The 22,474-nt window shown below is 45.8% G+C and overlaps 2 protein-coding genes across 4 annotated transcripts in view; both read left to right on the forward strand.

The window, feature by feature from the left end:
* The window catches only part of PLS3 (plastin 3), a 33,784-nt gene extending 19,647 nt beyond the window's left edge, over window positions 1-14,137 (forward strand). For all 3 annotated transcript variants that reach the window (XM_058196865.1, XM_058196867.1, XM_058196866.1), the window contains exons 2-16: window positions 885-972; window positions 2,626-2,789; window positions 3,113-3,242; window positions 4,156-4,288; window positions 4,436-4,517; window positions 5,205-5,370; window positions 7,448-7,590; window positions 8,011-8,106; window positions 8,641-8,836; window positions 9,765-9,843; window positions 9,964-10,078; window positions 10,437-10,570; window positions 10,731-10,854; window positions 11,400-11,524; window positions 12,459-14,137. In XM_058196865.1, coding sequence (XP_058052848.1) covers window positions 906-972; window positions 2,626-2,789; window positions 3,113-3,242; window positions 4,156-4,288; window positions 4,436-4,517; window positions 5,205-5,370; window positions 7,448-7,590; window positions 8,011-8,106; window positions 8,641-8,836; window positions 9,765-9,843; window positions 9,964-10,078; window positions 10,437-10,570; window positions 10,731-10,854; window positions 11,400-11,524; window positions 12,459-12,591 — 1,887 coding nt within the window. In that variant the 5' untranslated portion in view covers window positions 885-905 and the 3' untranslated portion in view covers window positions 12,592-14,137. The remainder of the gene's footprint in view (window positions 1-884; window positions 973-2,625; window positions 2,790-3,112; window positions 3,243-4,155; window positions 4,289-4,435; window positions 4,518-5,204; window positions 5,371-7,447; window positions 7,591-8,010; window positions 8,107-8,640; window positions 8,837-9,764; window positions 9,844-9,963; window positions 10,079-10,436; window positions 10,571-10,730; window positions 10,855-11,399; window positions 11,525-12,458) is intronic.
* Window positions 14,138-19,267: 5,130 nt separating this feature from the next.
* AGTR2 (angiotensin II receptor type 2) lies at window positions 19,268-21,576 on the forward strand. Its single transcript, XM_058196944.1, has 2 exons — window positions 19,268-19,533; window positions 20,167-21,576. The coding sequence occupies exon 2, from the start codon at window positions 20,257-20,259 to the stop codon at window positions 21,388-21,390; it is 1,134 nt and encodes a 377-aa protein (XP_058052927.1). The 5' UTR covers window positions 19,268-19,533; window positions 20,167-20,256; the 3' UTR covers window positions 21,391-21,576.
* The last annotated feature ends 898 nt before the right edge of the window (window positions 21,577-22,474 follow it).

Genomic DNA, 22,474 nt, shown 5'->3' on the forward strand with positions numbered 1-22,474 from the left:
TGTTTGTAAGTTTTCTCCAGCTTTTCCCCAGGGGGCTTAGCCAGGTAGATTGAGCCTGGACCTGGGAGGAGTTGATTCCTTGCCAAGGGGGTGGCTAGCTTTAATCCTGGATAGTAGTTACTACTCCCCAAGGGAGGAGGGGGAGGCCTCCCTGCTAAATCCCTGAAACCCCAGTCTGGCCTTGGGTCTGTATCGGTTCTCAATCCAGCCTCTCCCCTCTCCCGCCCCAGCTGGGTTGTACTCAAGAGCTCCATCCTCCTTATGGGCGGGTGGGGAGAAAGAGAAGAATAAACTGCACACTACCGAATGTTTGCTAGGACCTTGGGAACACGGTCGCAGGGTTTGTTTATTTGCTTAAGACCTGGACGTCCCTTGGTGACAGAAAACCAGGAGGCCCAAACAAGTTTGAAAAGAGGGCGGAATGAGGAGGGGGATCTTTTCAGCCCACGCGAAGCAGCTGAAGCAGTGACTCCTTTAGCGCAGTTGCGGGTGTTTAAAAACAGGGTGTCCCTGTGTTTTAACAGATCCCACAAAAAGCACTGATGAATTTCAGGATTTGCTGTAGCAAAAAATCAGGAGTCTAAAAACTGTAGAAGGTTTTGTGGGCTGTGGCTCTATGTATTTGGGGTTTACTGTAGTGTCACGTAGAATCCTTCCTAAATTCTCAAGCGTTTCTCTGTGCCGGATTTAGAGATGCAACTCTTTAGCTGCGTAATAACACAACCCTGGTAAAATTAATCAGTCCCTTGTGTTGGCTGAATGAATCTTATTGGATATGGACTTGTGTTCCTAATGTATTGGTTTCTCTCTCTCTCTCTCTCTCTCTCTCTCTCTCTCTCTCTCTCTCTCTCTCTCTCTCTCTCTCTCTCCTGCTCCTTTTTTAGGTGTTGTGTTAATGCGCAAAAATGGCCAACACCACACAGATATCCAAAGATGAGCTAGAAGAACTCAGAGAGGCCTTTTCCAAAGTTGGTAAGTAGTTCTCTTCTTGCCAGAATGAGGCCTGATGCATTGGCCTTGGACCCGTTTCTCAGAACTTTGGTTTTTTTGCCATTGTAAACATTTTCTAATACTTTAGTTGCTTTTCACCAATTACACTTATTTAACTTCTGATTTGGAATAAAGATAAGGCTCCCTCCTTCGATTTCAGTACAGGTAGTCCTTGGCTTAATGACTGGTCACTTAACAGCCATTTGAAGTTATGATGGACATCGCAGCCCGGTTTTGAAGTTCCAAAGGCTGCCCCACCCCCACCCGCCCCTGCAGTCATATGACTGCATTTTGGGTGCTTGGCAACAGGCTCCCATTTATGGCTATTTGTAGCCTCTTGTGGTCCTATGACCATGATTTATGACGGTTTTATGGAAACCAGAGTTTACTTTCAGTTTCTAGCCAAAAAAAAAGATGCTCATTGAATACAATGGGTGGACTTACAACAACTGTTGTAAAACAAAAGTTGTAAAATCCGGCACAGTTGCATGTTGAGCTGTTGAACCAACTGTGGCTCCAACTAAGTCAAGGGGTGAGCTGTATTTGGGGTGCATTTGATAGACACCCAAAATGCTGCTCTTCAGTTAAGGTCAGGCCCATTTGCTGAGAGGGATCGGATCCTGGTGGAGCCTGCAGATAATTTCTCTTGTATCCTCTGGATGAGCAGCTGGGATGTGGCTCCTGTTTTGACAGCCAGAGAAAGATAATATACTCCCCCCCCCACACACGCCCCTTTTCTGTCTCAAAATAGTCTTTATGACTTTACATTTCCTTGCTGGGCAAAAAAACCCCACTGTCTCTCTTTCCTATCTGTGACCGTTTTGAAATTAGCCATTATTGAAAGAATCAGCCTTGCAATAATAATAAATAAATAAATAATAATAATAATAATAATAATAATAATAATAATAATAATAATAATAATAATAATAATAATAATAATAATAATAATAATATCTGCAGAACTCATCTTCCCCCTGGAAGATTTTTAGCCTCCTCTAAAAGTAGGTGTTTTGAGGAGAAATAACATCGAAAAACCCACCGCCAGTTATTGACTAGCGGCCGAGGGACCGGCTCTCTTTGCCAGCCTCCTGGAAGAGACGCCCAGTCGAATCTCCTCGCGTGCGCCTGGTGCTGCCTTGTGGGGCAGAGAGAGGCTGCCTGACTTGAGTCTGCGACTGGGTTTAAACAGGGAGCATCTTGTCCTGCAGAGCATGTGATGCTGGGTCTGTTTTCCCGAAGGCTGCGAGAAAACCTCGTACTTTGCAAGGCCAGAATTATCCCTGCTTGGGGCGCCCAGTTTGGATTCCCGTAGGAAAAGTTAGAACCTTTAGCGCCGTGTCTTTCAGTCCCAGCAGTGGAGCAGGAAGTGGCAAATGGCCTCCAATGACTTTGGACGTTGACCTTGCAGTAGGACAGGGGTCTCCCACCTTGGCAACTTTAAGACTGGTGGACTTCAATTCCCAGAAGCTATGCTGGCTGAGGAATTCTGGGAGTTGAAGTCCACCAGTCTTTCAAAGTTACCAAGGTTGGAGTCCCCTGCAGTAGGGTGTAGGAGTAAGGGGGCTTGAGGTCAGACCCCTGCCTTGTTCCTGCTCTGATTTTCCCAATCTCTCTTTGTCTTCCACTTGAAAGATCTCAACAGCAACGGTTTCATCTGTGATTATGAGCTGCATGAACTCTTCAAGGAAGCCAACCTTCCCCTCCCGGGATACAAAGTCCGAGAGATCATCCAGAAGCTCATGATCGATGGAGACAAGAACAAAGATGGAAAGATCAGCTTTGAAGAGTTTGTTTACGTAAGGCTGAAATCATCTTGGTGTTAGTCCTCTGATCCCCCCAAACTCTGGGCAGCGGCTTCTCTTGGGAGACCATCCTTCAGCCCTTCATCCATGCATTTATTCACTCTATTATTCTACCGCCCATCGCAGCCATTTTCTGGACAGAGCTAAAATGTGTAAAGTGCCAAAACAATGTTGAAAGCAGCAGAGCAGAGAAAGCCGAGCCAGCAAATCGGGGGTTCCTCAGAATTAAATTACGGTGGATTAATCCAGGACCACCTCTGGGCTCTTCAGATGCTTCCACAAGTCCCTGAAATAATGGTGCACATTTACGTTTGCAGATCTTCCAAGAAGTGAAAAGCAGCGATGTGGCCAAGACCTTCCGCAAAGCCATCAACCGGAAGGAAGGCATCTGCGCCATCGGGGGCACTTCGGAGCTGTCTAGCGAAGGCACCCAACACTCGTACTCAGGTGCTGCCTGGGAGCTTCATCTCCCCCCCCGGCCCTGCCAGGCCTCTGACTGGCCCTTTTCTGCCCTTCCTACCTCTGCCGTGAAGTTCTCACAGCTGCCCAAACATCTTCTGTAGACCACAACCCCAAGGTGCCCTTTGTGGCCAAAGTCCCAGTTTGTTTTCTTCTCCACCTTCCTTGACAGACCCAATGTCCTAATATCCATTTGGCCCGTAGTCCTGGTTCTTGAGTGATCTAAAGCAGGAAGAAAGTCTGTCTTGGGATTTTTCTAATACAGGTAGTCCTCAACTGACCGTTTGTTGAAATACGGTTCAAAGTTATAATGGTTTCTGGCCAAAAAACATTTTGGTTCCAATTGTGGTCATAAGCTGAGGACTATCTGTAATTAATGCAGCATTGATCCAGGGCAGTCGTGAAATCCAATTTTTTTTTACTACCGGTTCTGTGGGCGTGGCTTGGTGGGTGTGATTTGGTGGGCGTGGCAAGGGAAGGATACTGCAAAATCCCCATTCTCACCCCACTCTGGGACCAGCCAGAGGTGGTATTTGCTGGTACTGCAAACTATTAAAAATTTCTGCTACTGGTTCTCCAGAACTGCTCAAAATTTCTGCTACCGGTTCTCCAGAACCTATCAGAACCTGCTGGATTTCACCTCTGATCCAGGGGTGCCCAAGGGAACGAGAAGAGTAAGACGGAGGAGATGGCATGCAAACCCCGCCCTTCCAGCTTCAAGGGGAAAACTGGCATTGCGTCTCATCTCTGTTCTCTTGCCTTGGCAAACTGTTGTACCCCATCCCACCCTACTCCCCCAATCCAGGTGCCAATGGGGGGGCGGGGCTTTGCGATGCACGGTTGGTGGGTTTTCCCCCTGGTGTCCCTGGAGTGTTAATCTCAGAGCCTCTCTCTATTCCAGAGGAGGAGAAATACGCCTTTGTGAACTGGATCAACAAAGCTTTGGAAAATGACCAGGATTGCAAGCATGTCATTCCCATGAATCCAAACACCGATGACCTCTTCAAAGCCGTCGGGGACGGGATCGTCTTGTGGTGAGTCTCCTTCTCTGGGACGAGGCCGATGGTGGCGGGAGGTTGGCAGGAGAAGCCCCCCGCAAAGAAGAGGGAGCTATTCTCCGTTCTCTCTTAACAGCGTGTCTTCCTGGGTGGGTGTCGGTTTTCCTTCTTCTTTCCCTGCAGTAAAATGATCAACCTCTCCGTCCCTGACACCATTGATGAACGAGCCATCAACAAGAAGAAACTTACCCCATTCATAATTCAGGTGGGGGTCCATTGTTTCCCAGATCTTCTCTCCCCACAGCTTAAATAATGCTGGGTTTGTCCAAGATCCAAAGGGGGTGGCTGGGAGAGGGGATGGGTTTTGTTTGCTTTTAATTATTAAAAGAGGCTTTTGTGGTGCCTCTTTGTTGGACGTTGAAAGCAGAACCTCTCCCAACAGAAGAGAGGTTGCTCAGTAAATATTAATTGCAATCAAAGAGGAAGATGAACCAAGGCTGCATTTGGCATCTATTCAAGTGGGAAAACTCAGGTGCTTTTCAATTAGATTCCCCCCCCTCTCCTCTTCTTTGGTCTTCTCTTCCTCCCTCCTTCTTTTTCCTCTCTTTCTCTTTCCTCCTCCCTTTTTTCTTTCCTCCTCCATCTTTTTTCCTTTTCTCTCCTCCCTTCCCTCCTTGATCAGTTACTGGTGCCTCAAGCCTTATCTTGCTCTAGCAGTGAGAAAGCGACTCAGTTCTCTGTTGTTTTCAGCTTGCTATCTCTCTGTTCAAGGTTGGCAAGGCAGGGAATTTTAAATATTTTGGTTCAGAGAAGCATTTGTTTAACGCCCCTCGTCCGGGTGGCCAGTGGTGTGGAACAGATTCATGGCCACTGTAGGCATCACATCCTGAGCTGAATCTCACGGCCTGAAGACTGCAGCTGACTTCCTATTAAAAGACTTCTTCATTTGCAGGAAAATCTGAATTTGGCTCTGAATTCTGCTTCCGCCATTGGGTGCCACGTGGTCAACATCGGAGCAGAGGATTTAAGGGAAGGGAAGCCCCATCTGGTCCTCGGCCTTCTCTGGCAGATAATCAAGATTGGCTTGTTTGCTGATATTGAGCTCAGCAAAAATGAAGGTAAGAGAAGCTCATCCAGGCCTCTGCTGGGAGTTTGTTCAATTGCTGGTGGCTCATTTCCACTGTTGATTGCAAAGGGCATTGAATCGGTTGGAGCATGGCTGGACTAGCCTTTGATGGGGGAAAGTTATAGGATAGGATGAACAAGTAACGGGATAGAATAGAGTAGAATAGAATAGAATAACAGAGTTGGAAGGGACCTTGGAGGTCTTCTAGCCCAACCCCCTGCCCAGGCAGGAAACCCTACACCACTTCAGACAAATGATTATCCAACATCTTCTTAAAAATTTCCAGTGTTGGAGCATTCACAACTTCTGCATGTTGTGGTATGGGATGGTAAGAGAGTTGAATAGAATAGAATAGAATAGAATAGAATAGAATAGAATAGAATAGAATAGAATTCTTTATTGGCCAAGTGTGATTGGACACACAAGGAATTTGTCTTTGGTGCATAGGCTCTCAGTGTACATAAAAAGACAAGATACATTCATTCATCAAGAATCATAAGGTCCAACACTTAATGATAGTCATAGGGAATAAATTAGCAATCAAATCATACTAGGAAAAGAATCAATATAAATCGTAAGGATACAAGCAACAAGTTACAGTCATGCAGTCATAAGTGGGAGGAGATGGGTGACAGGAACGATGAGAAGATTAATAGTAATAGTAATGCAGACTTAGTGAATAGTTTGACACTGTTGAGGGGATTATTTGTTTAGCAGAGTGATGGCATTTGGGAAGAACTGTTCTTGTGTCTAGTTGTTCTGGTTGTGCTCTACATTCATTTAAGTACTGTTTCCCCATTTGAAAAGCACTGGTCTAAATAACCATCAGTTAAGCCAAAATATTTCATAAATGGATTAGTTCGGAAGTGTACAGTGTCTCCTTTCTTTCTCCATAAGAATAAGATGATAAATTTTGTTTTCCAAAGGCTAAGTTTTTGGCTGGAGAAGTTTGCTCCTGCCTTCTTAGAATACCAAAATAGCCACAGTCTCTCTTGGCCACATCGAATAGTCTGGTTTATGCTTCCCATAAATTAAAACCCTCATTTGACCTTATTTTGATTTCATAATCCAGCATAAAAGAAAAAAAGAAAGAAAAACAGCTGCCAAGGACTTAACCCTCAAAGTCATTAATTTGCTTCCCTTGTAAATAAAGTGAAGAGATCAAATCTAAGGATTAAGATTTAGCAGAGGCAATTTTTAAAGAATTCTAATAAACCGCTTAGCAGTCAATTGGTTTCTCTGAATGGTTTTGAGAGCTCAGCTTGCTGTGGTGGTCAAAGACTTGGGCCAGGACTAGAGACACCCCTGTCCAAATTCACCCTCAGCCCTGCAGACTTTAGAATGGAATGGAATGGAATAGGATTTTTTTATTGGCAAAGTGTGATTGGACACACAAAGAATTTGTCTTGGTGCATATGCTCTCAGTGTACATAAAAGAAAAGATAATCAAGAATTCTAAGGTACAGAACTTAATGATAGTCATAGGGTACAAATAAGCAATCAGAAACCAATCAATATCAATATAAATCGTAAGGATACAAGCAACAAAGTTATAGTCATACAGTCATAAGTGGAAGGAGATGGGTGATGGGAACAATGAGAAGATTAATAGTAGTGCAGATTTAGTAAATCATTTGACAGTGTTGAGGGAATTATTTGTTTAGCAGAGTGATGGCCTTCGGGAAAAAACTGTCCTTGTGTTTAGTTGTTCTGGTGTGCAGTGCTCTATAGCATCGTTTTGAGGGTAGAAGTTGAAACAGTTTAAGTCCAGGATGTGAGGGATCTGTAAATATTTTCACAGCCCTCTTCTTGATTCGTGCGGTATACAGGTCCTCAATGGAAGGCAGGTTGGTAGCCATTGTTTTTTCTGCAGTTCTAATTATCCTCTGAAGTCTGTGTCTGTCTTGTTGGGTTGCAGAACCAAACCAGACAATTATAGAGGTGCAGATGACAGACTCAATAATTGAGGGTTTGCATCTACTGAAGAGACAAATGAAGTGTGTTCTTTGGGGAGGGTGAACCACGAACTGGGGGGCCTGCAGTGAGACTTCCCTCTCTCCCCTTTTCAGCGTTGGCTGCCTTGCTGTGTGATGGGGAGACTCTAGAGGACCTGATGAAGCTGTCCCCAGAAGAGCTTCTCCTGCGATGGGCCAACTACCACCTGGAGAACGCCGGGTGGCACAAGATCAACAACTTCAGCTCTGAGATAAAGGTATTGGAGGTCTCGGTGGGAGGAGGTCCATGCAAGTCTTCCAGTTGGGAAGGGGGCTCCAGGGAGTTTGCTCTGGATTAAGTGATTTACATCCTTAGCCTTCTCTCAATCCAAATTATTGTCCATCTAACCTTCTTAATTCTCTTCTCTCCTATGCTGTCCGGACTTCTTTTCTCTTTCTCCTTTGGCTTTTTCTCTTTTGATTTTGCAAGCTTTCCGACTTCCATAACTCTGTCAAGGTACAGGAGGAACCCTTCCTACTTCTGATTAACATATTACGTCACATGGGATTGATTCATAACATTGGGCTGAAAAAACTCAACCTTAGGCTGGCTGGGGAATTCTGGGAGTGGAAGTCCACCCATCTCAAAGTTGAAAGACCCTCCTCTAATCCCCTTTGTCTGGTTCTGCCTCCTCCAGGACTCCAGAGCCTACTTCCATCTTCTCAACCAAATTTCCCCCAAAGGACAGAAGGAAGGAGAACCACAAATCAACATCAACATGTCAGGCTTCAATGTGAGTATGGGTCTTGGTGGCCTGCTGGGAACCTTGGAACTATCATTCTACTAATCCTCTCAACAGAAGCTGTATTTTCCATCCAATGATGTTAGTGGCCAGCATTTGCGGTTATTAGAGGGTTCTCATATTGTTAGAGAACTTGGTTCTCTTGTTGTCTTCTGGTTTCAAGCATTCGCTGTACCAAACAACACTTAGGAACCCTTCACAAGGGATGGTGTGGCTGGTTTTCACTGTCAAAATGCATTTAATTCTTTATTTGAAGACCATGTAGAAGGAGGTCCGTGCTAGTCTACGATGGTTCTCTTCACCGGGAACGCCTTCTGTGAAGAACATCCCAGAGAGGGGAGGGGGACATAAAAAGAAATCAAGATGGTGGCCTCAGAGCCTGATTGTAGCTGCCGTCTTTATATCCCTGTGGATCCTGTGGTCTTCCAGATCTCAGAGCCCACCTTTGAAAAGACTTCTCCCAAAGTAGTGGCTTCATCTAACCCAACATCAGGAAGTATCACCTGTGCCATTCCTTCCCTGCAGGAGAAAGATGACCTCAAGAGGGCCGAGTGCATGCTCCAGCAAGCAGATAGACTGGGCTGTCGGCAGTTTGTTACCCCGGCGGATGTTGTGAGTGGCAACCCCAAGCTGAATTTGGCCTTCGTGGCCAACTTGTTCAACAAGTACCCAGCTCTCACCAAACCTGAAAATCAAGACATTGACTGGACATTGCTAGAAGGTGAGAAGTTTCTCCTTCTGTGTGATTAATGGGAGGGTGGGTGAGAGAGAAAGAGAGAGGAGGAGGGAAGGAAGGAAGGAAGGAAGGAGGGAGGGAAGGAAGGAAGGAAGGAAGGAAGGAAGGAAGGAAGGAAGGAAGGAAGGAAGGAAGGAAGGAAGCTGTCTTTGCATCTTTGTGTACTGAAGATTTCTTCTGCTTTCTTGGTTTAGCATTTTTAGGACATTTTGTTGTGACCCAGGCCCAAGTAGGTAGTAGTAAACGCAATCAGTTCAAAAACAAACAGACTTTATTGGAACAGCTGAGAATTAACTCATTCTCAGCATCGTCCAAACTAAATCAAAACAAATCCTTCATAACACAATTCTTCAGTCTTATCACCAACCTTGGTCTAATTAGGCAAACTGGCAAAGGCTTTTCTTGGCAAAAGTTCAAAAGCAGAAGACGCTGACAAGAAATAAATGCAACAAGACAAGGAGCAAGGCTATCAACGTTTTCTGACAAAGAGCCCAAATGCCTTTGCTGGTCTTTTAAGCCTTATGGGAGGGGCCAATCATCCCTTGGCCCTACTCCCGAGTCGTCCTCTTTGCTTGAGCTGCTGGCAGCTCTTCTCATGCGTGCATTAGGAACAGGCTCCTCCTGTTCTTCTGCCTCCCTACTGTCAGTCTCTGGAGGCTCCGGAGTCCGCACCTCACTCCCAGATGGCCCTGGCCCCACCTCAGCCTCCGACACAGAGCCCTCATCCAGGCCTTTCCCAGCCTCCAGGACTGGCCCATGTTCTTCCTCAGCCTCATCAATGTCCAACTCCGTTGCCAGCTCCACGGGCTGCTGGCGGACCACAATACATTTGCTTTAGTTTTGTGTCTGTAGTTTTGTCCCTGTGTAGAGAAGCAAAGGCAGATTCCTTCAACAGCATCTCTTTGTATCTTAGGTGAAACCCGTGAAGAACGGACGTTTCGCAACTGGATGAATTCTCTTGGTGTAAACCCTCATGTCAATCATCTCTACATGTACGTCTGGCTTTCTTTCAGGCGGCCTGGTTGACATGACCAGGATCCTATCTGTCAGGTCTTTTTTTTTTTTTGAAAACTCAACTTCTCAGTGAGCAGATGTCTTGTTTTGTTTTCTAGTGACCTGCAAGACGCGCTGGTGATTTTACAGCTTTATGAGAAGATCAAAGTCCCCGTTGACTGGAACAAAGTCAACAGACCTCCATACCCGAAACTTGGGGCAAACATGAAGAAGGTGCTGGAATCTGGTTGTTTCTAAACTAGCCATTCTCCGTTCAGTTCAGGGAAATCCTGTTGCTTTAGCCCCTGTTGTTAAAGGAGTTCTGGAGGTTGACCCAAATAGCTGATAGCTGATGCCCACCCTTCACGCAGGATTGGGCCAAAGAGCTGATTCCACTCCTGCATTCATCAGGGGCAAAGCCCTTGCTTGGCTTATAGAAAAGGCCAACTTCAGGGCATTTCAAGCTCCAAAGTCTTCTGGCAAGGAAGAATGAAAAGAAGACCACCAAGGCAGCTTCCCTGCCCCACCCGTGACTTAACTGTGATCTCTCCCTCTCTCCCCTCCTCCAATCTCCTTCTGTCTCACCAAACAGCTGGAAAACTGCAACTATGCGGTCGATCTAGGAAAGCATCCAGCCAAGTTTTCGTTGGTCGGCATCGGCGGACAGGATCTCAACGACGGGAACCCGACCCTCACCCTGGCTCTAGTCTGGCAGCTGATGAGAAGGTATCCTTGCATTCGTACCACTTAGTCCGAGTCATTTGAGGCTCACACACTCTATGAAAAACCTACACTTCTAGGGGTTCAAACACACTTCGAAGTTCCCTCAAAGGCTTTCCCCAGTGTTTGTGTGCTGAGTAACTTTTCTTTTGTCTCCTTTGCCCAGATACACTCTGAATGTTTTGGAGAACCTCGGAGATGGTCAGAAAGTCAACGATGACATCATTGTAAACTGGGTGAACACGACCTTAAAAGAAGCTGGGAAATCAAGTTCTATCCAGAGCTTTAAGGTGGGTAATTTAGATCTTGTTGTCACAAAGAGGCCAACTTGTGACCAGGAGCAGTTGGAGTGAGTAAATCGGGAAATGGACCGACATTGCTCCTTAGAGCAGACCCTAGAAAAGTCTCCATTTCCCACACACACACACACATTCCAGCAGCTGGATTTTTAAAGGCTTACTGAACATCTGAAAAAAAAGTTTTCCAATAAAATAATGCTGAGTTTTCTGCTCATTTGCAATAATAACTCTCCTGCCTTGTCTCCAGAAAGCAAATCAATCAGGCATTATTGAAAAATGTATCTTGGACACCACCAGGAAACAGTTTCATGTCTTTGCTGGCAGAAAAAGATGTTGGTTGTGCTTTGCACAAACTCTAAAACACCACAAATTTGAGCACTGCTCCAAGCAGACCAGACACATCACTCACTGATCAGTCCTTCTCCAGCAACTGGCTTTCGCCGTGTTCTCACACCCCCCCCCCCATTTAAAATGGGTGGAGTTCATTGGCTGCTTCCACCCTTTTTCATTGATGTGACCCTCGTTTTTCTCTCCAGGACAAAAGTATCAGCAACAGCCTGGCTGTGGTGGATTTAATCGACGCTATTCAACCCGGCTGCATCAATTACGACCTTGTGAAGACAGGCGATCTTTCCGAGGAAGACAAACACAGCAATGCCACGTGAGAGCCCAGACTTAGTTGCCCTTTCAGCCTTCCTCTGGGGCATTGCTGGTTTGGACGGCACGTTTAATGGGTGGGGGGGGCGCTGTTGGTCTGAGCTCCGAGCTTGGCAATTTGGTTGCAAACGTTTCGTCACCATTCAATGAGACGTTGTCGGTGCGCGTTGAATTGTGCTCCTCTGTCAGAACACTGGTTTCTAAATACCTTTTTATGTGATGTAAATTAGTGTGGATGTCATTTATTATTTCCGAGTTCTAGTCTGATTGTTGATTGGCTGTTGTTACACAGTCTTTGGTTTTGAGTACCGTCTGCATGATGTAAATTAGTGTAGTTAGTTCGGATTCTTCTGAGTCTGGTTTCGGAGTCTTTGAATGGCCGGTTCTGAAACCAGACCATGAACTTAGAAGCATCTGAACTAACTACACGAATTTATATCACACCGGATAAATAAAAAAGGTCATATTAAAAAGGTATTTAAAGACCTGTGTTCGGGCAGAGGAGCACAATTCAAAGTGCACGGACGACATCTCCTCGAATGGTGACAAAAAGTTGGCAACCAAACTTCCAAGCTCAGAGCTCAGAGCAACAGCCCAACTACCAATCCGAGCTACTCATATTCAAACACATCTCAGGCACGTTTAATCTCAGGTGGTGGAGGAAGGTGTCATCAGGGGTCATGCCCAAGATCTGAGTCACGGCACCAGCTGTGGCTGGCAAGCCATAAGAGCTGGGCTCACTCGTTCTCGATTCAAGGGAAGCTGGCCGGATTCCCTCGTCTGGCATGTCCTTCGCCAGGGCTCTGGGGGCAGGTTAAGCCATCCCGCTCCATCTATCCCAGAGTTGCCGTTCGACTGGTTCAGGGTTCAGGGCCTCCTCTGCTGGGGTGCATGCAGATCTCTTGCCCAATCTGGACACGCCCTCTCTCCTGTCTCAGGTACGCCGTCTCCATGGCCAGGAGGATCGGTGCCCGCGTCTATGCCCTGCCGGATGACGTGGTCGAGGTGAAGCCCAAGATGGTGATGACCGTGTTTGCCTGCCTGATGGGCCGAGGGCTGAAGCGCGTCTAAAGAGCAAAGACCCCCCCCCAGCCTGCCCCCTCCCCACCCCCAGCGCAGATGCCCGACCGAAGTGCTCTGCTCTGCTTCCAGAACAGTGGACTCTCTTTGGCTCAAGGACTCTCCGTTGGGCTTGGCAACCCAGACCAGGAGAAGCCTCGGAGAGGGGACGGAAACCAATCCAGCCACCTCCCTCCCTCCCTCCCTCCCTCAGAAATTTCAAGGTTGCATCTCCTCAAGTGCCCAAGGGAACAATCTGCACTCATGCCGGTGGCCGGCACACCGACCAAAGTTTTCTTTCCGGCCATTTTCAGGAGAGTTGCCAGTCATGGGGTTGGCCTTAAGGCTCCTGCCTGACTCACCTGTCCTGAAATGAAGAAGGAAAGAAAAGAAAGTTTCCTTTAAAAATAATAATAATAATAGAAGTCTCTAGTGGTCCAAAGGTTTGAGATGGGCTTGAGTTTTTCTTTTTCTTTTTAATTTAACCTGCTGTTCGGTCATGGGTGCAAATGCAGAAACATTTTTAAGCCATGCCTTTAAAGGAAACAAAAACTAAAAACCACTTAGTAGAAATCATGCAAAGTTAGGCAAGAAGGCACAAAGGCTCTTTTTTAAAATACATCATTTATCTAGTTGTGGAAGCTGATTTGGCCCGCTCCGTTCTTCACGATTTAGTCCCAGAGGAGGAGTCATGCCACTGAATGTCTTAGGAGACCCCTCTCTGGCTTCTGAGACTCCCAACTGTCTCTCACTTTCAGTCCGCCTCCTGAAGGACTAGAAACTTGGTTTGGTTTTGATTTCGGCATGAGTTTCCCATTTGGGGAAGCGGAATTTGGTGCCCCGCTGCCCCTTGTGGTGCTCTGGCACCTGGCCAGGTTCAAGTGGGTGAAGCTCCAACAGCTGCCAAGCTCAAGTCTTCCTGCAGCCATCTGAAGTCTCGGTGCTGCTTTTGTTTGCCTTCACAGCACAACACAAGTGTTGTCGCTTCTCTTTGCCGACAAAAAGCACAACACGCTTTCCTTTGTGCGAGGTTTTTTATTTCCACGTTACTCATTTTTATGCAAGATACCGTCTCCAAAGGTTACCGCCCTTGCCTGAGCTTAATTGAGCCCAGAGAACCGAATTGATGCAATTTTTATGTGTTGCCTTGGTTTTCTTTTGTATTTTGCCTGGACATATTTTTTTAAGTTTTGTTTTGTTTTTTCCAAAAACTGCATGGAAACCATTTTTTTTTTTAAAAAAGGATAAGATATTTAAGTTGACATGAGCTGTTTGTTACAAACTGTGTGAGAAGGGTGCCACAGGTGATACTGGGCCCGTTCTGCAAAAGGCAGGGACTAGTAACTTGAAGAGCAGAATGTGCCGAGATTAAAGAAACTATTTTTTATAAATAAAAGGAAAATGTTATCACCAAAGAAAAGGCTTTTATCCATAGGAGCAAGTATATTCTGGCTTTAGCAAGCTGTTAGCTACCCCTAAGATCATCTTGTTACATATTCACAGCATTGGATTATGGTGGCAAAGCAGTTGATGAAATAAAAATGGTTTATAAACCTGGCATCTGGATTTCTTTTGCAAAACCTCTTTGAAATTCAACTCTGGTTCGGAATCCTGGTTTTGACAAAGCAGGCCTTGGTTATCTCTCCATTAAATGATCTTTCTGCTTCTTCCTGCTAATATTTCTGCCAGTCAGCCAATAGGTTGAAATCATCTTTTACTCATTAGAAAAAATATAAATCGGGGCATCCCTCAGTGGCTAAGACACTGAGCTTGTCGATCAGAAAGGTTGGCAGTTCAGCAGTTCGAATCCCTAGTACAGGTCTGTGTGAGCAGGGAGTTGGACTAGATGACCTCCAAGATCCCTTCTGACTCTGCTACTGTTAACCTGGGCAACTTTAAGACTTGTGGACTTCAATTCCCAGAATTAATCTTTATTGCCCTGCTTACAGAAACTGCCTCTCTGGTTAACCCTTATTACATTACCCTTATTACATTACAGCTAAGAATAGAATAAGAATAAGAATAATTTAATTTCTATACCGCCCTTCTCCCGAAGGACTCAGGGTGGTTTACAGCCAAGTAAAAACACAATAAAACATACAATATACAGTTAAAAACCCATTTAAAAAACCTATTCAATTTGGCCCATTAATTAAAATACACATTAAAACCATAAAAACCCAATTAAAATTACTAATAGTTTTATGCCAGTCCTGCACAGAAGAATAAATACGTCTTCAGCTCGCAGCGAAAGGTCCGGAGGTCAGGGAGCTGTTGAAGTCAGGGAGCTGTCAAAGTAAGGCGAAGCGCCCATCGACGTGACCTTGAGTTGACCACGCCCACACAGTCACATGATTACCAAGCCATGCCTACCCGGCTGGTCATTAGGGCAGAGAACCGGTTGTTAAATTATTTGAATCCCACCACTAGAAAGGAGTTAGTTATACATGAGTAAAGGAGTTTAATGGAGTAAATTCAAGAAAAAATAAACACTAGGGGGTGCCCTAAACTTTCCAATTAGATGAGCCAACTCTAGAATTCAGATTTGGAAAGTTAAAAGGATCTGTATTGCCCCAGATGTCAGCTGGGTGGGAAATGTGAGTTTCATTCTCCTGCAGGGGGGCTGAGAGAGCTCCCTACCTTGGGAGGCATTGGCACTTGGGCGGGAGGGATTCATCTAAGCCAGGGGTCTCCAAACGGGCTTGTGGACTTCAACTCTCAGAATTTCTCAGCCAGCATGGCTAGCACTACATTAGCACTGATGATGTTGCCTAGTTTGGCTCATGAAATGTCTGCAAGAAACCCACCAAGACCCTTCATTTCAACCCTGAGCTACAAATATGCTCCTTCATTGGATTGCTGGATATTTGCCAATCTGTTTTTGGCACAAGAGTGACGTTACCAGCTAGCCTGAAAAAGACCACTGGATGAGGCCTAGGGTTTGGGTTCCCCCCCCCAACCCTTGAGCCCCTTTCTTGAGAGCTCCCTTTGGGCTGTGTCAGATTCCCTCCATTCCTTGGCAAAGCCCCCCCTCACTGCCTTCCCTCCCTCGATTCCGTTCTCTGCTGCTTCCTGCCTTCTTCTTCCCCAACGGCTGCCTCCCACTCCAGCCTCTGTGCCAAGGGGGAGTTTCGCTTGCAAAGCCGGCATGAACCCACATTGGCCAAGAAAAGCCATCTTCATTTAGCCCCACTTTCTGAGTCAGCATTCCTGAATCGGGGGTTCAGCAGGGGGTCTGGACTACAGCCAGCCTGGCTGGAGGTCGGGATGGGATTTATCGACTGGTATGTCTGTGGGGTAACCTCCCCCCCCCCCGCCGATTACAATTGCCAATTGGAAAATAAAGATGTAGATGATTGAAAGCTTTGCAGGTGAAATAATAGTCTCGGGGAATGAAGTCAGGCATGGATTGTCTTTCTCCTTGCCTGAAAGTGCTGCCGAACAGGCTCTGCATCTTCAGGATCACTCCCAATAATAACATTTGTAATATGGCTTGATTGCAAAATGCAAAGGTAAATGGAGTAATTTGGGGCATTTCCCATCATCAAAAGCCTCATCCTGAAAGTAGTTTAGATAAACGATGGGATGAAGAAGGAAAAACACCTAGCAGAAGAAGTCCAAATATCACACGGTCAAATTCTAGTTTAGGATTTCCCAGCTAAAAAATTTCCTGGAAAAACGTTTGCCCAGATTTTATTGATCCAAAGCTGGAAAAAAACAGAGGTGCTATTGTGAACTTCTAGTCCACTTCCACGACCAGCTGCATCTTCAACCTCGTGGTTCCCTCAATCTGCAGAAGCCGAAATGTTCTCGCAACCTCCATGCAGTGCAGTTTCTAGAGGTCCTTCATCAGAGGGCCGCCTTCTGCTTTTCCCCAAAGGGACAACTGGAGTTTCTTTGTTTTTCCTTGAAGATGTTTCGCTTCTCATCCAAGAAGCTTCTTTAGTTCTGACTGGAGTATCTTTGTTTTTCCTTGAAGACGTTTCGCTTCTCATCTGAGAAGCTTCTTGGACTGAACTGAAGGAGTTTCTTGGATCAGAAGCAAAACGTCTTCAAGGAAAAACAAAGAGAGTCCAGTTGCCTCTTGAAAAAAACCCTATGGGATAACTGTGACATGGATGACTGAGAATCTCCATAGAAGTTCTTCTGCTTGAAACAAGATTTGGAAGAACGGGATTGAGTTAGATTGGTACATGTATATGCAAATACAAGCAAGATATCAGGAAGATGTTAAACTCTATGGTTTTTTTTAAAAAAAGACTGAGCTGGATAGGATTCTCACAGGAATGGAGGACAAATTAATCAAAAAAAATTATATCTTTTTGTTGGGGATTGAATTAGAAGAGGAACAAGTAAAGGAAACTATGATAGCTTGGGCTAAAAATTTGGATAGTCAATAGACCTAGACAAATGGCAACAATTATGGGAGAGGAATTATAAATTAACAATGTCCACTGCATATAAAGAAAATCAATATGAGATATTTTATAGATGGCATGTGCCACCTGAGAAACTGTTTAAAATGCGAAAATGTTTAAAGATAAATCAGCTAAATGTTGGAAATGTCACCAGTTACCAGGATCTTATTATCATATGTGGTGGATATGCCCAGAAGCTAAAAACGATTGGAACAAAATTAAAATACGGTTAGAAGAAATGATTCAGCAACATATTGAGTTTAAACCGGAGTTGTTTTTATTGGGGATCCTAACAGAGAAAATTAGTAAAGAAAATATTTATTTGATTATACATGTAATTACAGCAGCAAGAATTGTTTTTGCGCAAAATTGGAAAGCAGAGAAAATACCCTGGAAGGAGAAATTATTAGAAAAACGTTAGATTGTGCAGAAATGAACAGATTAACTTTGATGATTAAAGAAAGAGAGGATTCAGAATATTTTAAGATATGGGATAAATTTTACCATTGGCTAGAAGAAAGATACAGATAATTATGTAAGAAAATGATAATGTATTTGTGGAAAAATGGTAATAGTTTAAATTGAAGTGAAGAAAGAAGAAACAACAAAATGATGGAGCCAGGAAGAAAACACCGAGATGTCACATGGAAGGAATTGCTGATGTTTTAAATGTATGTCTATAAAATAAAAAACTTTTTTTAAAAAAAAGTTCTTCTGCTTTTCTAGAAATCTTGAGCGCACAATTGTTGATGCTTCCTCTGGTGGCATCCCACAAACAGCACTCGGCATGTGCAATGGCCTTCAGCATAGATTGACCATCTCACGAGAACATTTGGAAAGGGTGCAGCATGGAAACTTCCAGGAAAGAGCAGCATTTTAGTCCGTTTGGCTGTCAAAGCCAAGAAACTATGTTTTTGTTTAGACATTTCTGTTGAACGAGAAGCTGCCAGAGGGTGAAGGATTCTGTTGGAAGATCTCGCAGGGGTGTTTTCTTTTTTCTTTTTGCAAACCTCTTTGCATTGAATTATCTTCTGTCATACCTCATGACTAACCACATTGTTTGGCCGAGGGGAACACAACTCTCAATTCGTGTCATGTTTTGTTCACAGCTGGAAACGGGGCCAGCTCCACCCTCCAAGCATTGGGTAATTAGTAAACTTAGAATGGCCTAAATTCTGTGCATCTCGGGACCCAAATCATCAGCTGCAAAAGCTGCTTTGGTCCGTTGACAGCTATTTTCCACAGGGATGAAGAGAAAAGAGGAAGAAATGGCTGCAGGAGTTTAGCTCCAGCTTCTCCAGCAAGTCTGAGAAGAGCTTCTTGAACCCCTGAAGAGATTGGTAACTACAGCTAGAACCAGATTCTCTCCTCGTTTTTGGTTGTTGTGTAAATCCTTTTAATTAAAGAAGAGTAAGTGGAGAGTTTTCCATCCTGAAAAACCAAACACCAGCCACCGTCCCCTCTGCTGTTTCAAGAATGGTCTCCAGGAGAATTCTAAGAAAGTTGACCTAACCTCAGAACGTCAGCTGAGCTCACGAACCTCTCCCCAAAGTTTTCCCCTCCTAATATCTGTGATCAGAGAGCAGCAGAGTGGAAGAAGTGCTGCCTAGCATAAAACTCCCCCAGGTTGGTCTACAGCAGGGGGTCTCCAACCTTGGTGGACTTCAATTCCCAGAATTCAATTCTCCATGCTGGCTGGGGAATTCTGGGAGTTGAAGTCTGCGCGTCTTAAAGTTACCAAGATTGAGAAACACTGGTTTAAAAAGCTGGGATGTTTTTTTCCCCCAGCTGCTATTTGTAGCTCCAGAGGCCCGTTCCTTTCCAGTGTTCCCTTCCTGGGTGAGGAGGGGGAGTGTAAATTCCATGCATTCCAGCAGAAAAGATGGACCCCTGCTGGGCTTTGAGTTAATGCCAAGTCCACCTCCCCTGCCGAGCCTTTTTAGAGAACAGGGCTTGGAGAGGCTGCCCAGGACCTCTGCTGTCCAAATGAACCCAAATGAAAACGTCCCACATAACCCCACCAAGTCTCCACACGCCCCCACCCCAGGCCTGGCTCAGTTTGGCTGACTCTCCTCTCCTTCACCCCAACTCCAGCTGTCGAAGCAGGTAAGCAGATAAACATGAACGCAGAGATTTAAGGGGGGGGGAATGGGGGGGGATGCAAAAGGGGTTAAGAAAAGTATCCCCACCCAGCCAGTATGGGATGGGTGGCTAGAGTGCCCGCCCATTTCCAGCCCCCCTGACTACCATTGGCTGCAGAGAGAGAGAGAGAGGCAGAAGGTGCCAATTCCCTTCCCCTGCAGCTGCTGGGAGGCAGGCAGGGGCTGCCCCTTTGCTTCCTTTGGATCAGGGGCTGTGCTTGCTCGCTGCTCTGGGGAGAGCCAGGAAGAGGCCAGGCCGCCCCTCTGGACCCTGCAGTGGCCAGCAGAGAGTGGTCCCTCCTCCGATGCAGGAAAACCAGGCAGTCATGGACATCTGAAGTGTTCTGGGTGGGAAAAGCCCCAGGACAGATTCTGCAAACTCGCTTTTTCAACCCGTAAGTGACAACTCTGCTCTTTTCAACTTTCTAAGTTTTCTTTCAAATGTTTCCGCCTTTGAAAGGACTGCATAGCTTAAAGATTCTGTGTATGGCTAAGGAAGCCTCCTCATCTGCTTAAACATCTGGATGGCATCCAGGACTTAAAGGGCGAACAGTTTTGCAACCATCCATTTCCACTCTTAGACTTCCTCTATCCTCGTTTCTACTTTCCTTCTAATACCTCCAGCAACTGACTCTAGTTTGTTAATGGGGAATATCTGTGCTCTACCAGGCAGGAGGTTCTGTGCTCTCTCCAACCACAGGGCCCATCCTAAAAGTCTTTGAACTTTCAAAACCTGGGACCTTGGGGAGAAGGAAAGCTTTCCTGGGAAATGTGCTGAAGAGTTCGTGGAGATTCTCCATCCTCCAGGTCACGGTTGCCCCAAAGGTGCTTTTTCAAGAGGCAACTGGACTTTCTGGTTTTTTCTTTGAAGACGTTTCGCTTCTCATCCACTCAAAGCTGAAGAAGCTTCTTGGATGAGAAGCGAAATGTCTTCAAAAGAAAAAGAAGAAAGTCCAGTTGCCTCTTGAAACAGCAGTGTTGAAGAGTTGCAATTCACACTTCTCTTCTGTTGTCCTCCTTTTTTAAAGAGCCAGCAGCATCCAGCCTTGGCTGTGCAGAGCCAGAAGTTCCATGTCTCAGAGTGTCCTGCAGGCCACCCCGTTTTCTCTGACCCCAAGATGCATTTCAGGAACTTTTCCATCACCCTCACCACTGAACAGTCTCCTCCAGAGCTGGTTCCCACCAACGTCTCCACCAGGGAGGCCTGCCTCCTCCGCTTCTCCAGCCACCAGTTTGTGCTCATCCCCGTGCTCTACTGCGTCATCTTCATTCTTGGACTTGTGGGCAACAGCATGGTCCTCACGGCACTGTGTCGTCAGAGGAGCCCAAAGACGGTGGCCAACGTCTACATCTTCAACCTAGCAGTGGCTGACCTACTGGCCCTCGCCACCCTTCCCTTCTGGGCCGCCAGCTACGCCAGCGGGTACAACTGGGTCTTTGGCTCCCTGATGTGCAAGCTTTCTGGCTCCATCCTCTGCCTGACCATGTTTGCAAGCATCTTCTTCATAACGTGCCTGAGTGTGAACCGTTACCAGGCCATTGTGCACCCTTTCCAGTGCCAGCAAGGAACTTTGGAACAGGCCTTCATTGCCACCTTCGTTGTTTGGGGACTGGCGACCTTGACTTCTCTGCCCACCTTCTGCTGGCGTGAAGTCAACTACATCAGCGAGCTGGGCGTGAACGCTTGCATCATGGCCTATCCCTCAGAGAATTACGCCACCTGGTCAGCTGCAACAGCCTTAATGAAAAACCTCCTTGGCTTCCTGCTCCCCATGGCCATCATCCTTGGGTGTTACATCTGCATCAGGGTCCACCTGAAGAAGGCCCAAGGGTTCGCCAAAAGCATGAGGGTCAGGGACCGAGTGCTGAAGCTGGTGGCCGCCGTGGTGGTGGCCTTCTTGGTTTGCTGGCTCCCATTCCACATCTTGACCTTCCTGGATGCCCTCTCCTGGATGGAGGTGATCAGCAGGTGCCACCTCACCTCCGTGATCGATGCGGTGCTGCCCTTTGGGCTCTCCATGGGCTTTGCAAACAGTTGCATCAACCCCTTATTGTACTATTTTGTGGGCAGGCAGTTCCGGGATAAACTCCAGCATTTATTCAAGCTGAGCCTCTCCCAGTTCAACAGTGGCCGGGAAACCCGGTTTTCCTCCAGCAAAACCAGCTCCCTCAAGACTGCTGGCTCCCTGAAGGAGGCTGACCCAGGAGGAGCCACGGAGAGACCACTGACCCACCCACTGTGGGTTCCCTAATCACCATCTGGAAACAATTAAGCGGCGGTTACGTCCTCTCCTCTCCGTGACTCATGTTTTTCCTCTGGTCTCCCCTTGCTCATCTCCTAGGACAATCTGTCCACCAAAGACCATGTTTCCATTTGCTTTGAGAAAGGCTGTCTTGTAGGGGGCAGTTCATTGTCAATAAATATCTTAACAACCTTACTAACCCAGCCTATTTCTATGACTGAACTGTGTTTCTCATGGCCCTGAAGAGGAAGAGTTTGCAAAGAAAGTTAACTTTCAACACCTTCCTGTTCGAAATAGAATAGAATAGAATAGAATAGAATAGAATAGAATAGAATAGAATAGAATAGAATAGAATAGAATAGAATAGAATAGAAAAGAGGAGTGGAGTGGAGTGGAGTGGAGTGGAGTGGAGTGGAGTGGAGTAGAGTAGAGTAGAGTAGAGTAGAGTAGAGAATAAGCATATAGAATAGAATAGAATAGAATAGAATAGAATAGAATAGAATAGAATAGAATAGAATAGAATAGAATTTTTTATTGGCCAAGTGTGATTGGACACACAAGGAATTTGTCTTTGGTACAAATGCTCTCAGTGTACACAAAAGAAAAGATACATTCGTCAAGGTACAATATTGTAAGGTACAATATACTAAAAGTCAATTAGGGAGAGGAAAGAAACCAATTTTTAGTAGTCTGTCTGCATTGCCCATGGTCTAATTTTTCTACAAAAATAACTGTTAGCATGTTTAAAATTTGGTTATTTTTTAAAAAATAGGTTTGAGTCCTGACACATTTTATTTGCTATCTTTCCCAGTTTCTGATGACCAAATCTATCAATTCACCCCTTTGCAGAAAATTATTCCTTTCTTCCTTGGGCCCAGCATCCTTCTACCTCCCAGTACCCCTCAGAGATGCCTGGTTTGGTACCAGCCAGAAGATCCACATTCCCAACATGTCGGGGCCTTGCCAGGTTGTAGAAGACCACAACAGTCACTGTGGGCCATCATCCCCATATGCAGTGGCCCTCAAGGATCAACAAAGACCTTAGGTTCACCTGGCCCACCTTCTTCAAGGGGTCACTTGTCCCAGGCGAGCT

This window comes from Ahaetulla prasina, chromosome 11, assembly GCF_028640845.1.
Source record: "Ahaetulla prasina isolate Xishuangbanna chromosome 11, ASM2864084v1, whole genome shotgun sequence".
Taxonomy (NCBI): Eukaryota; Metazoa; Chordata; class Lepidosauria; order Squamata; family Colubridae; genus Ahaetulla; species Ahaetulla prasina.